Genomic DNA, 17,515 nt, shown 5'->3' with positions numbered 1-17,515 from the left:
CATATGATATTCATCTAAAGAGCTACAGTGCTGGCAACAAAAGCAGTGTATTGTTCACAAGGTTACAAGTAAAAAATAGACTACATTTGAAATTAACCTCTAAGTTTCACCCAACAATTTTAAAAAACCCTACCTTTATATTTATAATTTGAGTATAAAGGATTATTTTATAAAACAAATGCTTAAAGACTTAGATTTCATCTATTAACAATGCTAACATAGCAATACCGGTAGCTGTGAACTATACCACACCCTCTCCTACAAAGCTACCTCTCTGCTCAGGCCATTTGGTATTTGCTGATTCACAAGAGAGACATTCTCGTGACCCTGTGGAAGACTCATGTCTTTGCATCTTTCCACTCCTTCAAGATGCAGATCTGGAGACAATGAAGTTGGATGTGCCGGTCTTTGAATACCTTGTTACTGGATATTCCAAAGAGAAGGGAGTCCTTTGGAGGCAGAGTTTTTGTCAAGTCAGACATTATTTATTAAGTCAATTAGCTCTGATGTGCACTTTATCAATTTAACTCATTTAATACCCACTTCCCCACACAATCTGCACTGTGCCTAGGTTACTCATTTTCATTCCTCCTGTACTAAGAAAAAACAAGCCTCCACTCCAACCTGTGAAAATCAAATCAATTACACATCCCTTGATTCCACATCAAAGCCATTATCACCATTTTTCCTACCTCTTCTACAGGTTAGGATCGGAGTTGTACCAAAGACTCCACAGTATTCTTTTTCCACAGTTCTCCTCATCAACTGTTTCATGCCAAACTCCTTCTCTTACCAAAATGTCTCTAAGGTGGCTTGTACCTTCTCTGACTGACTACCAAAACCAGAAGGCAAGCCTAACAATGAGATCCACCCAGAAGAAACAGCACAAGTACACATCAAATCCCTCCCCCAGGAGCCCTGCAGATGGAATCTTGTACTCTCCTGCTGCCAAAGGTATTTCCTGAGGAACCCAGTGCACTCCTACTCACAGGACACTGGCACAAGTTGATCTGGGAAAACAGCTCTCCATAGCCAGAGCACACCAGCCTGCTATACAGGAAATTACCATAAAGGTGATTTGCGTCAATTCTTTTAAGTTGTTCTGAGACCAAGACATGATAAGGGGTAAGGGAGTGGGGCGTACTCAAATTAAAGTTGTCTGGAGTGCTTATGGAATCAAAGGACAATAAAAAATTGCTTAAAAAGAAGCGTTTAAAGAAATAAATGGGAGAAATTCATTTCAGGACATGAAATCCGTGCCAGTCCCACATCAACGCCACCATCTCACCTCTCCCACGGCCACGTTTCCCACGGTCAGAAGGCCTTTCTCCTTGATTGTTGTCCACCCCATTCTCTTCAGCTCTAACTGTGGAGAGAGGACAGCTTAAATGGAGCTTTAGAGATTCATACATGAGACTATATAGCCATATGCTTAACCTGAACCCCAAAAGAAAAGGCAAGATTTTCAAGTGGGCTGGTCAACAATCTCAGTCATCTCTCTTCTTTGGGGGCAAGTCATGTTAACTTTGCACTAGACAATTAGGAAGCAAAATATCTAGTAAGAGGGTAATGTCCCTTAGCAGACACACTTATCTGGGGAGTGGGGGGGTGTGCAGTGTTTTGCAGCCTACACTGTTAAATCAGTTATGGCCTGACCTCTTTACCGAGGTAGGAAACACAGGTGCCTCATACTGTGCTTCCTTGATAACGCACTGGGTGGCAACAGTGAAAGAATAAGGGATAATCAAGAACACCAACTCTTCCCTTCTCCTGTCTGCCCATACCACATCCCTGTACAACCAGGGAAATTTAGAAGAACTCTCCTCTGTATTTAAATCAGAGGGATGACAACTGGGTGAAGGTGAGGCATTTGAAAAGCACTGCAACTTAACTATTTTGTGGAAAACCCCTGAGGAAGTACTCTTGAAAGTGGGCTGGCTCCTTGAAGAAAAAATTGCCTGGCTACTTAAAACACTCCTGAGATTTTGCACTGCACAACTTCTCCTAATGGCAGCAACAAAATCATTAACACTTGAACATAAAGCTGGGAAAAGAATATGATGATTTGGTAACCATCTGAAAAATCTTTAATTCCAGTTTACAAAAAAAAGAGATAAGCAGCATATGGGTCTGGCAAAAATTTTGCCCCTCACTTGCATTTTGATGGATCTGATTTCAATTTGTTCTAAGCATAGCTGTAAGCTTTATTAATATTTTCTCCTATCTTGATGTTACTCTATTCTACAAAGATTCACAATGTCTTCATTGGCACAATATTTGAATGTATTCCAATAATGGATTAGAAGAGTTGGCTAAAATTCTAAGTATTTTTCCCCACTTTTAAGTGAAAAGCTAAACATACTGTTTCCATTCCAGTTTCTCTACTCATCTACCAGTGTTGTGTATGGCCCTTACAGGAAATGTATACAGCTTTGATACGGCTGATAAATCTTAAGTGGGGAAAAAAGTAACGTGTATCCAATAGTGATGCTACCTAACTGGGAAACATCAGTTTGCTTTTGTACAGTGTATTATTGCACCTGTATAAATTGTAGCAAGTTTTTAAATGTTTCAACTCACAAAGAATTTTCTCCATTGTAGAAACTCACCTTTGGTTGGCTTATGAGAGTAATACATGCTAGAGATTAATAATGATCCCAGTCTTTTCATTCCCCTTATGAGAAGATGAGAACATCTTCAGGTTCTCCCACTCATAAAAGGGGATGGAGTCAAAGCTGGATAATTTTTTCATTCAAAAGAAACAAAAAGTGTATCAGCTGTGGAGCAACATACTTGCTCCCAGGCAGTCTTAAAGAGTCAATTCTAAAACTTACATGAAGAACTGCAATTTGTACAAGATCAAAAGCGGACAGAAATTAAAATTAAATTGAGTCTCTCTGAACAAGCAAAAGCCATGACAAAACCAAGTCATGTAGACAGATCAAGCATACCTGTCACATAAATAAGTTATGATCCATTCAGTGCTAAGCTATAGCTCAGACAGAACTTACTCCATTTAGCATTCGCTCTCAACTCAGACAGTTTCAGCTGTAAGAAACGCATCTGAATCTTTAAAAATGAAGCCCTATACATACATTCTCGGCCACGGCTGCCTCCTCTTCCCCGTCTGTTGGAACTTCCCCGTCCACGACTCACTTCTCTGTCCCCTCGTTTTTCTCTGTTCTCTTTGTTTTCTGAACTTTCCTTTCCAAGGTTTTTCTTCTTTCCCCCTACGGTCTCCCAGGAAGTCTATTTGGGTAGAACAGAATTAGATAGAGAAGTCAAAAAGGAAGAGACAGCTCTCAGTGCATACCTCCACCTCACACACCTCCAGTTCATGGAAAAAAACAGCTATTTGCATAATGTCACGTCACATATATAATACCTTGCAAACTGTACTGATACAAATGTAAACAAAAGGCTGTATTTCTGGGAAGAGATGAGAAAGAAGTTTTAGAAGTTGGAATGTCTTACAGAATGTGGGAATCCCAAATAGTTCTGGCTATAATGGACTTTTACTAGTTCAAAGAAGCGTAGATACAACCACAGTGCAGAAAATCTGAAAAGCAAGCAACAGTTCCCTTCTCAACTACCTCCATAAATCTAGGAAGGGAGCATGCCCAGAGCTGTCTTTTTCTCCCAAAGAGATGAAATAATGCTTATAAGCATCATTGAACAAGAGACTGATAAGAATAAGTACATGGTCTAAGGGGAAAAAAAAAAGAAAAACCATTATCCAGATGTACTAGAATTCAAGTATCAAGAGACAGAATGGCAGAACAACTTGAAAAAAACAGGGCTATGATAAGCCAGATAAGCCATGAGCTACAGCTCGCCACACACAGCAAAATACAGGAAAAACTATATCTAAACAAGATAAGGGATCAAGTCCAAACATCATGCTTCAGCTTTAATAAACTCCATCTTTAAAATAAATTCAAGGATTGTATTGGCCCCATATAAGTATCAGTAGAAGTTTAAAATAAAATGACTAAAACACTTGCTAAGAATAGCACAGCACCTTAAATATTATGCAATTGTATAGTTAGTCTATTGAGCCTTAGTTGCAAAGTAAAGAAAAAGAAAGGTATTATTTGCAAACCATTACGTGGCAGATAGGTTTATAAGTATGTCCCATCTCTAGCAGCTTACAGTCTAGGTAAGGTATTTAAGCAGGAGATTTGCATATGCAAATAGGGTGTCATCAACTATGAAGCACTAAAGCCATGACCTCCGACAGGGACCTATCAATACTTTCAGATCCTGCTCTCTCTCCTCTTAATTCAAACAACTCAGAAGCCCTCACAAGGTGGGCAATGACCAGCTAGTCCAAGCTGCCTAGAACTGAGAAAGCAAGTAACAAAGTAGTTTACAAGTATAAAGTCAATGTTTCAGGTGTCTCCTTTGAGAGAACAAGTACTAAGAGAGTGGTTACTCTCTCGTTTTTTGACATGGTATAGGTGAGAAAAAAAGCTGAAAGCACTTTTCAGTTTCATCTCCAGTATAGAAGACTACACCAACCACAAGCCAACTTACATGAAGCGCAGACAGCGCGGTTTAGAAGTACAAAACTACACATTTGAGCAACACTATGTTATCTGCATGACAGAAAATTGTTTCCTTCAGGAACTATCACATGGCTTCACCAGCTGTAGCCTGCGTAACTGAATTACACACCAAAACACTCCTAGAGCTTTAGAGGCACTTCACAGGAGGAAAAATAACTGTACTGACAACTGAAGAACCAAGCCTCTGTAGTTCAGAATACGCTACTATTTCATTGATGGGCATGGTGCCAAAAGATCTTTGATCATTTGAAGAAATACCCAAAACTGGATGATCCTGCAAAGATTAAGAGGAAGCAGCCTCTCCTTCGCAAGGTTTTACATAACTTGGGAAGGATCAGTAAAAGGACGACTATGAAAGCGTCAGATCCATGGTTTCCTTTTGAGGAAAGCCTTGAGAAGCAGGGCATGCCCTTTAAGATAGAGGATACTACCACCTCTGTGCATGGGAATCCATCACTATCAAAGTTGTCTGTTTTTCTAAGGGACCTAAACTGATTACAATTTCAGCTGAGGATGCCTGAGGCAATGCAAATGACAGTCGTGTGCCTGACCTTCAAAAATACGTAACAGAAGCATTCTTGCTGGCCTAATCTGAGAAGGAAAGCAGAATAATCTGAAAGGTCTCCTTTGTTCTATCTTCAAAGGTTTAGGAAGTAAAACATGGTTGGGCATAAAATGGATCTTACACCTTAGAAAGTTAAATGAATAGAAGTCTTGGGCGAATAGAAGTCTTGAGCAAAGAAACATGCCCTTCCCTCTTCTCATCCAAAGACAGACTGTTGCAAGTGAACAGTCCTCATAAAGACTATGTCACACAGAATAAAACCTTAAAGATCACGGCATTTACAAAAAAAGACAGAACTGGTAGAGTACCAAAGAAATTATGTATTGACATTCCAGCTATCACTCCTTGCTCTTCTAATTCCTCAAATTGGATAGACACATCTTCTTTCAAATGAGATAAAATAAACCTTCTAGTTCATCAAAGCAGAACAAAACTAGAAACAGAGATCTGGGAATCTGCATTCAGAACTAGTAGTACCTCTGCTTCCAACTCTACATCAAATCCACGTTTAAACTGTTCTGGAGTACAATGGCCTTAAAACAAACCATTCAACCTGGAGGCCCACAAACTTCCATAAAGAAGAATAAATTTCTTCAAGCCCTTCAATTAGTACTCCTTCCTCCTTGAGTTCTTCAAGTTCTCTGTACTTGTTTCTAAGTTGCATTTTGTCTACGGAGAGCAATGGGTTCACTGGGACTTGTCAAAAGAGCAGAACATATGGGTATGTTGCTTCTAATTGATAAACGAGTTCAGAGTTTCTTCCATCTCATAACCACTTTTAACAATTTGCTCAGGTAAGAAGGTATTTAACATTCTCTATCAACCAGAGAACTGTTTTCAACTAGAAAAAGCCAAATACAAGAAGTACAAGAGAACACAAACCCAGGACATTACCAGATTTAATCAAGGTGAGATGCTCTCTTCTACTCCCAATTTGCCAGCTCACTCAGTATTATACACTTAACTGTTTTAGACGACCTCAACTCTGATAAATTAAAAGGGGATAGAAAAGAAAGTCCCCTCAGTCAGAATGGTGTGTGTCCTAGACTTGGGGGGGGGGCAGGGCAGGGAGGGGTGAGTTTCCTCATCAACAGTAAGCCAGAGTACACACCCTGACAAGTCACAGGAAATACTGAATAAAAAGGAAGTCCAGGTTTCTTCCCCAATTTAGGTGAGATGAAATCTAGTTTACTGCCTCGGATAAACTGTAAGAAGTCCCTCCAACAAAAACTTCAACCACAAGACATATTTTCCTGGTATCTCTTGGGATAAAGAACTGCTCTGTGCAACATTCTAAGCAACATTATTTGTTGTTACATACACATTTAGTCTCCTCTTTCTGTTTTTCAATGAAGTCATGCAAATGAACAACACAGTGAAAGCGGCAACTACTCGCTGTACCCTCTTCTGCCATTAGTAGCATTGTCAACAGAACTTTCAGCTGTGGAAACCTTCCCCAACTTTAATACTGGCAATGCACACCCACAGAAGCTGCACGACTTAAAATATCTACCTGCCCTTTAAGTTTATAAAGATTGCCCTTTGTGGCAAACACTGAAGGCTCAGGTCTCTCAGGGCTGTGGAGGTGCTACAGAGTAACTACAAACATTGCAGCAAAAAACAAGCCCATGTCTGACAAAACACTGAATTCTGCTGCAGTTAAAATTGTTGCATGTAAAGGAAAGCAGGAGGACTGTATAATAAAGACCAGCTGAACACCCACAATATTTTCAAGGTTCGGCCTAACTAAGGTATGCATGCAGTAAAGAAACTGCCCCGATCTCTACTTCCCTCAAAAGAATTTGAATGGAGTCATGGAAATCAAAAGCTTCCAAAATACAACTCTCCCAATCACCACTTAGACGTAGAGACATGCAGCAAACAGAAAGAGCAATTTAATATGAAAGTAAGACCTTACCGTGTCTGAACTTCCTTCCAGCAGTATGTTGATTGCTCTGTTCACATCCCCATTACAATCATGTAGTGCCACTATGCACTCATCCTGGTTTTTCCCCGTCACTTCCATAAGCTGGCAGTGAAAGTCAGACATGTTAAAATATCTAAATTATCATCATAAGAAAATAAGAGTTAGTACCAGCACAGATTCCAAGAAAGAGCATAGCTACTGTGTCAAAGCAAACTAAAATCCTCAATAAAGGTATCTGTATTTTACAGATCTGCTTGCCAGACAAGAGACAGAATGACATACAAAGTAAATGGTAATCAAGAAAGCACTCACTTTCACACCATTTTTTTCCTTTATGCTTGCAGCAAATACTGTTACCCCAGAAAAAGCAGTATATGAGGGTAAAGAGGTAAAAGACCAGGACAGCTCCAGTATCATTCTCTCTCCCTCCCCATCAAACATCCCCTTCTTTATCCCACTGCGTGAGAACAGACATAAGGTAAGCCATGGCAGGGAACAGACCCATCTGGAAAAAGATCCAGACTAAGAAAAAGGTTATTTTTCAGCCAGATCAGCTCCCTTGCTCCATTTCAGCATAAGGCCACACAAAAGGCATTAAGTGATAGCTGTTTAAGGAGACCTAGCACTGAATCATGCACCGTGGATCTTCAGCGCACATCCTGAAGAGTGTGTGATGGGAATAATCACAGTCTGTCACGGGACATCCAGCAACTCCACCCAAAGAAAAAACACTACATGAGCTAGAAATATGTATGTACAATGTAAAATATTGGAGACTTCCTATGCAGAACTTAATTCTTATCCTTCCCACAAGCAGAGCTACAGGCACTATTAATGAGGGTCCTTTGGCTTCAGGAAGTACAAGACCTCACTTCTGGCACAGGGACAGAACAAGTTTATCAAAAGAACAACAAATAGCACTTAATAATGCTTCAGAGGAGATTTTACAAAGGAAAAGAAGTCAAGAAATCTGTTCCTCTGCTGCTTTAATGCATTCACACTAAATCCTTCCCTCCTTCTGGGTGTACCCCTAGGTTCTTCATGAGATGTGATGTGTTCACTAGAACAAAACCACCAACACTCACAGCAGAACAGGGACCTGGATTCTCTGTACTGCTTGAATGGCCTCAGCTATAACTGAGTGATGGGAGCTTGAGCACTACACCCAAAAGTCAGCATGGTAGAAGAAATGGTGTGAGATTTCCTTTTCACAGTGTAATTCTATCATTTTAATGCATATGCAGATCTGGAGGTCAGATTTTTTTTTTAATAACACTTCAATTCAGAGATTACATTTTTACTTTTCCTGAAAAAAGTCAAGATACCAGCAAACTCAGTTTACACAGGTGACATTTTTCCCATGTGCATGTACATGTGGACAAGCTGAATGCACTCTTTATTCTGACAATCATTAAGTATCAAGACCGTATTAGAGATACTAGTCTAGAATAGACATCAGCACAGATGAGTTTTGGCTTAAAGGCTTGTCTACAAAGGAAAATGCATGGGTGTAACTATACAGTGAGAGCTATATTACCACACTATTTCTTGTAAACAGACTTTACAGCACAATAAGAGCACCTTTTCCTAGTTATACCTATGTCCTTCTGAAAACAGTTTCATCTAAATCAGAAACAGATGCACTAGCTCCAAAATGTAAGCCAGCTTTGGAGCACCTTATTGCAGGGCAGTAAAACACTGTACCATAAGAAACATACTTGTTTCACTTTATCTTCAAAATCTGCATCGTTCTTATCGTAGATCATCTGAGCAAGCCGAATCTGTTCTGCTGTTGCCTGAAAAACACAAACATCCAATAAAGTACACGAAAGGTAACAATGATTTTTTTAAAAGTATCTCCTAGTGTCACTATTTTTTTTTTCTCTCCAGATTCTCAAAAAGAACATATACAACATGCACAGAGGTGCTATGGGGAAGGGATTAACACCTCCTCCATGCCCATTTTACAGTTAAAAAGTTAGCTGGGACAGAAGCAATTTCAACACATTCTAATGTGTTTAAACCACAGTTAAATGTCACCATGTAGACAAGACAACCATGTAATAAATTAGAATTTACCACAGAAGCCTACGCTTTGGTATTATTACTTTTATGTATTATTTATCACTCCATAGTTAGAGTTTTATTACAACAAACCGGCACAGTATTTCTAAATTAACCACATCTCTGATTATTCCTGCTCACATCACTTTCCACAACTCTCCCCACAACCTGACTGTAGTTTTACGAGCAATTAAAAAGAAACTGAGTTGTGCCTCAAGATTTTGCCCGTGAACAGTTGCACTTATTTTCTTTATATGCAAATACTGGTCTCCGAAAACTGCTAAAGGATCTTGCAATTGATGAAGTATTTGGTGCTTCTCTAGCGTTTCTGGACCACAAATCCATGCTGGCAACTTCTACAAAAGCTGAAACACTAAAATGGATGGATGCAGTAAAGTGCCATAAATCCAAATAGACTATGACTATTTGTACAATATGACTAGACAATATGACTGCCCCTGAGAGAAAGCAACTCAAGAACATTAATACCGCATCATACAGGCCACTCTTCATAGTGTGGCATTTGCAGTCTGCTTGAACTGTGGTCTCATGAAAATACCAAAGAAAACTGTATGCTACATGATCCTGGGCCTAATTTGATTTCTGCTCAAGCAGAAGAGGCTACCATCTCATGCTACAGAAGGCCAATACTGAAGAGAACCAGGACCCAAAATGAGACTTGATGTGCTGCAGAAGACTTCTTCACTGAGAAAGGGACCATTTCATCCACTGAAATTCTTGGCGGAAAGGATTCATCCTGGGCAGCCGGTTGAACCTCACCTTTCGCAGTCTCACTTCACAGGATACACACAAGAAACCCTGTGCCTCACGAGTTCAGACTTAACCAGCCTCAAACTTCTTCACTTTTGGAGTTTACCACAAATACAAGCTCTAAAGGAGGTCGCCAAGTGTAAATGTTGAGAAGAGTCTAAAAATTACCCTACCATACACCACCAGCTGCTTATTTTCTGAGAAGTTACTGCAGCTGTCCCAGTTCCTTGAGGAAAGCGACATTTGCTGTGCTCAGAGGCTACGTTCCAAGACAATTAGCATTTGTAACACAGTTAAGTACTCTGCACTACTTCACATTTTCAAAGTGTCATGCTGACAGCTTCATACGTCACTTGGAAACAGAGAGGAGAGCCTACTCTGGAATTCCCAGTGCCAGCCCTGGGGCCACCCTCCAGGAAAGCCTGCCGGTCAGTGCAGTTCTATGTGCAAAGAAGCTCGCTCCTGCTGTCTGCTAAGAGCTCAGTAGAGAGCAAAAACAAAAGGTCTGCTGGTTTCAGGAACTAATCCTTGTTCATCCATCCTCTCCCTCCGACTTCAGCCTCCTCAGGCCCACTGCAACTTTTAAGCTAGTGAAGAGACTTCCTTTAAAGAGATCCAGAGTAAAAACATTCAGATAACATAAGTTCTCTAGAGACATGATGGCATATTTGACCAGAAACAGGAAGCCATTAAGATTCATTTTTTCCATAAACCAATTTTTTTCCAAGTCCATGTTAGAAGACAAAAATATACCAATTTTAAAACAGTATCAAATGTGTGACAGTATCCAGTTTTCCTGTGTAAGCAGAGAGCTTAGAAACAAGTAGGTGCAGTATCACTGATTTATGCCAGTGAATTACACCCAGATGGAATTGAAGACTGGAAGAAAAAAAACCCAACAAAACCCCACAAGATGAGTTTACTACCCAAACACCAAATCAGTGTCACAAAAAGTTTTGTTTTTTTCCCCAGCGAGTCATTCTTTATTTTTAAGGTACCATCATTACAAGTAACATTGTAGTATCCTATAAAAAAGTATAATTAAGTTTTAGTTGTGACTAACTAGTTTAAGATGCTAACTAGTAGCATCTTAAGACAACTAAAACTTTCCTCAACCTTGTAAGATATATTACCTTTGCAGCATAACAGAGGGAAGGATATTTTTAACTAACAACTTTGAACTATGAGAAAATGGAAGTGTCCAAAACACAGAATTAAGTGAAAGTAATAGGCCCAGATCTTAAAATAAAATGGTGTATTTATTACACAGAAACAATGCAAAAGAACGGTGATGTAATTTCTTAAATAACTTAAATGATGATCAATGTGATATTATGACAATGAAATCTCCATTTAGGAAAGCAACATCATTCTACATTCAGAAAAATGAATCAGTGGTAATTAAACCGTAAAATCCCACATGTTTCTGTTGACCTGTAAAGCCTGACTAAGCAGTAAGGTCCATCTGAGATCTAAACAACAAAAAAATATGGTGCTCTAAAACATAATTGCTGCAGTGGAAAAAAAAAATCTTTTCCACTGAATTGACCAAATCAGTATCTATTACACAAGAAGTAGAAAAAGCAGACAAAATGCAGGAAAAGGTTCGTAAGACTTAATGCTTAAAATGAATTAATCACAAAGGTTAGAAAGGCCCTGCAGTGATACTCACTGCAACCTCCCACTGACAGCATGCCCCATCAGTGGGGCTGCCTGGGGCCAGAGAGAAATACCACAACCTCTCCAATCTATAACTGTGTTCATGGTAAACTTTTTTTTCCTTTTAACAGCTGGAAGTTCCAGTGTTCCAACTTGTGCCATTGCCTCCCTGAGAACAGTCTGGCTTCACCTTTTCTATACCCTTTCATGACCTACCTGAATAGAAGATACAGCCTTTGCCTTGCCTTCTTAGAGATGACCAAATCCAATTCCCTCAGCCACCACCCATTCATCCTGTGCTCCAGCCTCTCAGCCATCTTTGTAGCTCTTCACTGGACTTGCTCCCATCTACCAATGTGTTTTGCGCAAGGGAACCCAAAACTGGGCAGAGTACTCCACTGCTGTCTTGCAGGTGTCAAAAAAGGGGAAACCACCACTTCTGTCAACCTGCTTGCTATATTCCTGCAGACTTACTTCTTATAAAACAAATTCATCTGTTGAAAGTCACTTCCTAAATCCACACATTAGCATGAATCACCACTATGCGAAGTGCTGCAACGCAAGAAGATAAGGGCTTCAGCTCACATAATTAATATTGTACAAAACAGAACAAGAACTCCTCCATGTTAAAGATCAGTCTACAAAACAATAAAAGACACAATTTCCCAAGGGAGCACCTCTAGACTGATGCATTCTCTGCCAGCAGAGAACTGAGGCAATTCTTGAATGGAGTCCAATTTTGAAAAGTACCTGACAAGAGAATAATGCTAGGAGCAGAGACATTTTGCACTCTCCATAACACAAACATACAACTTAACTATTTTGCTGCTGAGAATCAAGACAATGGGGTAAGAGCTTCATTTCAATCTCATAGACTCAAAATAATTTTAGTCCACTAGCAGATGACCATCTACATTTCACTTTGGAAGGACACTGCACAGGAAGTTTAGGATTTTGTGACTTGAAGATATGCTGAACCATGCTGTAGAACACAGCATGCATCTAACAAAGCTTTTCCCACCCACCCAAATTCCTCTACTGACCAGAAATCTCCTAGCATTAGGAGACTGGCATACAGAATAGCTGAAATCTGAGGACACTGAGGTCACAGAACAGAAATCCTGACATAGGCATAGAATTCCTCACTAATGGGAAACGTTGCTGAAGAACACAAAGCTGCTTTAGAGACAAAAATACAAGAACAATGTAATGCTGTTCTGGACTGCTGAGTAATTAAAGCAAGATATCAAACCTACTCTTCCAAAATAGACCCTGATTTTCCCTCCTGTCTTTTCTCAGTTTTTACCGACTTAGGGAAAAAATGCGTACCATTACATGCTCACTTTCAACTCAAAGAAGATTAGATAGTATCACATACCTGTACTACTTGTTTCTGTGGTTGTGTTGGCTGTGTGGTTGAAATTTGTGTTTTGTCCCGAGTGCCCCGGGTACGTTCACTGCCCACCGAAGTCATCATATACAGTATATACAAAACAATGTATGTACAAAATAGAAAATCTGAAAGGAAAAAAAAAAAGCATGAGTTCAGGCAGGGTACTGATTCAACACCCAGATAATACACAAATGCAACAGTTTGAAGTCTCCCTTCCTTTATCATGAACTCTATACAGAGACTCCTGAGAAAGTAGCTTTAATACACTATTATTGGATTTACCACAGTCTTTACTGCAAAGGGCGAAATGAGGTGGATAAAAAGCATTTTGTCAGCTGATTGGGATCTGTCCAGATCTGTACTTGCAGACGACATCTAAATCACAGCTTTTTCCAGTTATTTAACATACAGACTTTTCTACCTGCTACTCTGCTGAAATTCCAGCTCCAGCTGTATCACTCCTTAAGTTTCTGTAATACCTGCTGTCTTGCTTTGATGCCTGGAATCTAACCACACTCATGCTCACACAGAATGCTAATGCAAAAATCACATCCACAAACGAGGCAGTTCCTCTTTTCCCTGTGCTATCCTGCACATATACAGAGGTAATGACCAAGCCCACTCTCCTTCTCACTTCTCATCTGTAAGAGAAATGATGATGCTTACCTTTAAATCCAGGCTCTGTAACCAGTATTTTTGGTTTGTTCTCCCTCATACTTAACAGAAATTATTTACAAGACTACCTATTACCCTGCTTGAAACATACCTTTGTTGTATAGCAACAAAGAAACCCAAAAGAAAACCCAAACACCACACACACATCACTGCTATCCCGTTTGTGGCAGTCAGCTTTCATTCTCATTCATCCTCCAGCATTAAAATTACTTTGAAACAAGAAATTTATTATTCCCCCTGTGTCTGTACAGCATCTAACACAAAGTTAATTAATAAGTACGGTTTATAGTAGCTATGATAACTGGAAACAGATCTTTCAACAGGTGAGAACAGTCACAGTCAGCTGTCTGGCTTCTGTCCCCATGACATCAGGAAGTAAAACTGCAAATTTAGGGATCTAAGGACAACCTCCAAGTGGTGCACCTGGGCAGAAGGAGATGTGTAAACAAGCAGCAAAGTGGTTTTACTGTAGTGCCATTGTATAAACATGTCTCAGTATATGATTTGTCAGGGCAGCAGCTTTAGTGCAAGCTGGCTAGCACAAAGTTCAATGCACAATAATGCTCAGATGAAAACTGAGCAAACTGCTGTGACTGCATGGATGAGGATGTATTCAATACCCAACTGCTCCCTAACATTCACGAGTAATGGGTACTCAACAATTCAAGTTGCAATCAGATGCTTCAGTTTAAACATCGACTCAAGAATCAAGCCTCATCTAGAATCAAGACGACAATTCACCCAGTTATCAGCTGAATCTCTTTGTCACTTTAGAAATAGATTTTTGCTGGCCAAACCCCAACATTGAATTTCTTATCTGCTACTTAAAGCATTGAATAAAGTATGAGGAGAAAGTATATTTTCATGAACTCTTACATATTTAACAAGAAAAGGCCTGCCTTTACCAGGAACTGACTGTAGTATGAGCTGAACTGGAACACAGTGTTTCTCCAGCTTTATGAATATATTTACCAAAGCCAAGCTGCCTCCCAGTCTCTTAAGGCAGTCTAACATTGTGGTCTTCTACACAGAACACACAGGCCTTCAGAGCACTGCAGCTGACACACTAAAAGCCAGATATAGTCAGAACAGAGGTTATTTGAGCTCATGACTGTCCTGTGGAAAGCAAAATATTAAGTAGATGTGGAGATGTTCTGAACAGCAAATTCAACACTTATCATTGCCTATCTGGTCATGGCTGTGCACTGGTATTTTAAACATTACGGACAGTCTTCAGTTGAGTTTGCAGTTGAAATTACTTTTGCTCTTTGTGTTAAAATCTGCTTTATAAGCCTTGCTGACTGGGCTGCCAACGTTCAAAAACCTAGATTTATACAGACTAATGATGAACTTTGGGTTATTTTTGGTTGGGTTTTTTTAAGTATTGGTCAGTTAATCAAAACTTGAACCTAGCACAACGACCAATGAAAAAAAGTCCTGAACAGAGAACATGACAAAGAGCACTAACCTCTCTGAAAGACAAGCTAATAGTTTCAAATATGATTGTCTGGAATTAGCCCACTGTGATTTAAGATATTTTGAGAAATTACTCCACTGGGTCTCAATTTGTTCATTATTTCTGAATTAACATCATGTTTTCATAGATTCTGGTACCTAGGAATTCTGACATACATTTCAATGCTATTTTCTCTAATTTCACCAAAGCTACTCAAAATACTGTGATCCATGTTTTGGACATGACAGCAGCACACACACATAAAAAAAGAGTTTTCTGTTTCTTTGTGAAGCACACGCTTTACAAAGAACTACAGCCTACACTTCTGATAGCCAGGCAACCTATGGTACCCGATGAGGTATTTTACAGTGTCTCTGTACCACAGCTGTTTAAGCCATGTTTGTTTTTCAGGATGAAAGGATACTTTAAGGAAAAAGGCAGGCACACAAGCATTTGAAACACTCCTGGGGGATGAAGCAGCACAGCAAGATCAGCCTGCTGGTGGGAGCAGAGCCAAACCACCTGAACAGTATAACAGGATCTTTAAAGAAGATCCTCATCTTGCTGATCGCGCAGCCCATGAGCGGCACAATTTGGCAACACGTCTGAAGCAGAAAACCAGCGAAGGCAAGAGCCTCTTCCTGGAAGCAGTATGGACTTGTACTTGCTTCAGACAAGTGTAGAAACACACCCCTCAGTTTGACATTCCTCATCAAGTCAACACGGACATGCTAAAATCCATTTCAAATACAATCCAGTTTTCTTAAAAGCACAATTAGCAGCTTTATATGAAGAGAGCTATTCTATTTCCCCTCAGTTGGCCCCCACTATCTACAGGCAGTGTCTAGACATAGCAATGAGCCCAGCCCCAGCACACATGAGGAACAGCTGAAGGGCCCTGCTCCACCATTGACAGTGCACTGACCAGGGAAATGTCTCACCTCCCTGGTACAGGTATGTCTTCACCACAGCAGGCTGAGGCTTCACACCATACCACACCTACTCTTCAGAGTACCGAAGCAGCAGGCAGACAGGAGGCAGATACCCACTGCCTTCAAATTACCCTAGTGACTCTGGTTTTGAGTGTTAAGTGGCATATTACTAATTAATAAATAAATAAAGACAGAACTGAACAAGAACATTTCCTTGCTCATAAGTCAGCTTCTTATACCTTCCAATTCCTCATACCAAAGTCTGTTTGTCAGGCTGTTGTCATAGCAATGAGTAGGATACCACAAACTGATGAACTTAATTTTAACTGCAGATCAAATGAGGAAAGAAGATTTGAGACTGGGAGGAAGACAACTCTTTAATTAAAATCTGTTTAATAAAGATAAAAAAAAAATATTCAGACAAGCAGACGTTTCAGCTTCCACGTCAGGGTCTGGCTCAGTGCGAAGGTCCCTTATAAGCAGTTAATATCTGACCGTGTAGACAGAATGCAACTCTAGTAAGCAGCCAAAATAGCTATATTTTGAAGAAGTAGATACATGTTAAACAAAACAGACCCTCAGAGCACTAGGAGAAAAGGAGGAGAAAGCATTGAAGAAAGAGACTGGACTTCCCTGTTGTGTCGTTACAACTGTTGTGTAAAGAAGGTAGTCATACCTTCTTTCATGACAACAACAAAAAAAAGCAGCACAAGATTGCTGTAAACCTTTTTTTTTTTCCCCACTGATGTAATCTAGTATCTTCAGAGGAAGATTGTCTTTACTTCTATTTTAAAAACAACACAAAACCTCAAACAAAAATTTAAAAAAGCTTTGATCCATAGTTAAGAAAAATTGTTCACTGCAAGTATATTTAGCTTTTCAAGCTCCAAGGAATTCAAATGTCAGCACTTCCTCATAAAGCAAATAACTAGACTTAAAAATGGAAAGCAAGAGGCATTTAAGAGGAAAACCGTTCCAAATATCAATGTTTTGTTTGCTGTAGTGTTTTGATCTGTATGGCAAGTCTTGCCCAAGGACTTACACTACAACAGCAGATATTGTATAATAAGCTGTCATCAGACTGGTGATGGAATGGCAACAATTATTCTGGTTTCCAAAAGCGGTACCGAAGTATTGGTATCTCAACACTCAGTTCTCCTAAAGAGACCAAATCTCACCTCTTCCCAAAGTCTCCATACTGTAAGTCTTACCCAACACATTTAGTTGGGTTTTTGCTTTGGATTTTGGAAAGAGAAGAGAAAGGCAAAGAATCAAAGCATAACTGAATGCATATCAACACAAAAAGCAGGTTTTTAAAGCTAGCATAATGTTTTCACTGATCTTTTGTTCAACTTTCCTTCAGCAACAAATCTAGTCCTTTTGTTGTTGCAAGCCCTACAAGACACATTAAATCTATTGCTGAACTTCCAGGGACAGATCACATACAGCAATACCACCTGGCTTTCAAGAATCTTTCTGAAGTTAAATATTCACTTCCATCAGCT

General features: G+C 39.7%; 1 protein-coding gene across 1 annotated transcript; it reads right to left on the bottom strand.

Annotated features, from left to right (window-relative positions):
• Nucleotides 1-1,288: 1,288 nt before the first annotated feature.
• On the bottom strand, nt 1,289-13,662 carry LOC104623574 (ubiquitin-associated protein 2-like; the record flags this gene model as incomplete). Its single annotated transcript, XM_010290705.1, has 6 exons — nt 13,614-13,662; nt 12,933-13,072; nt 8,779-8,856; nt 7,052-7,162; nt 3,096-3,249; nt 1,289-1,366 (listed from the first exon to the last, which is right to left on the bottom strand). Coding segments are annotated over exons 1-6 (610 nt in total), but the record flags the coding sequence as incomplete, so codon positions are not given.
• Nucleotides 13,663-17,515: the final 3,853 nt, after the last annotated feature.

Source organism: Phaethon lepturus, unplaced genomic scaffold (genome assembly GCF_000687285.1).
Source record: "Phaethon lepturus isolate BGI_N335 unplaced genomic scaffold, ASM68728v1 scaffold5307, whole genome shotgun sequence".
NCBI lineage: Eukaryota > Metazoa > Chordata > Aves > Phaethontiformes > Phaethontidae > Phaethon > Phaethon lepturus.
Note: the sequence above shows the minus strand (reverse complement) of the source record. Positions and strands in the feature narration are given on the sequence as shown.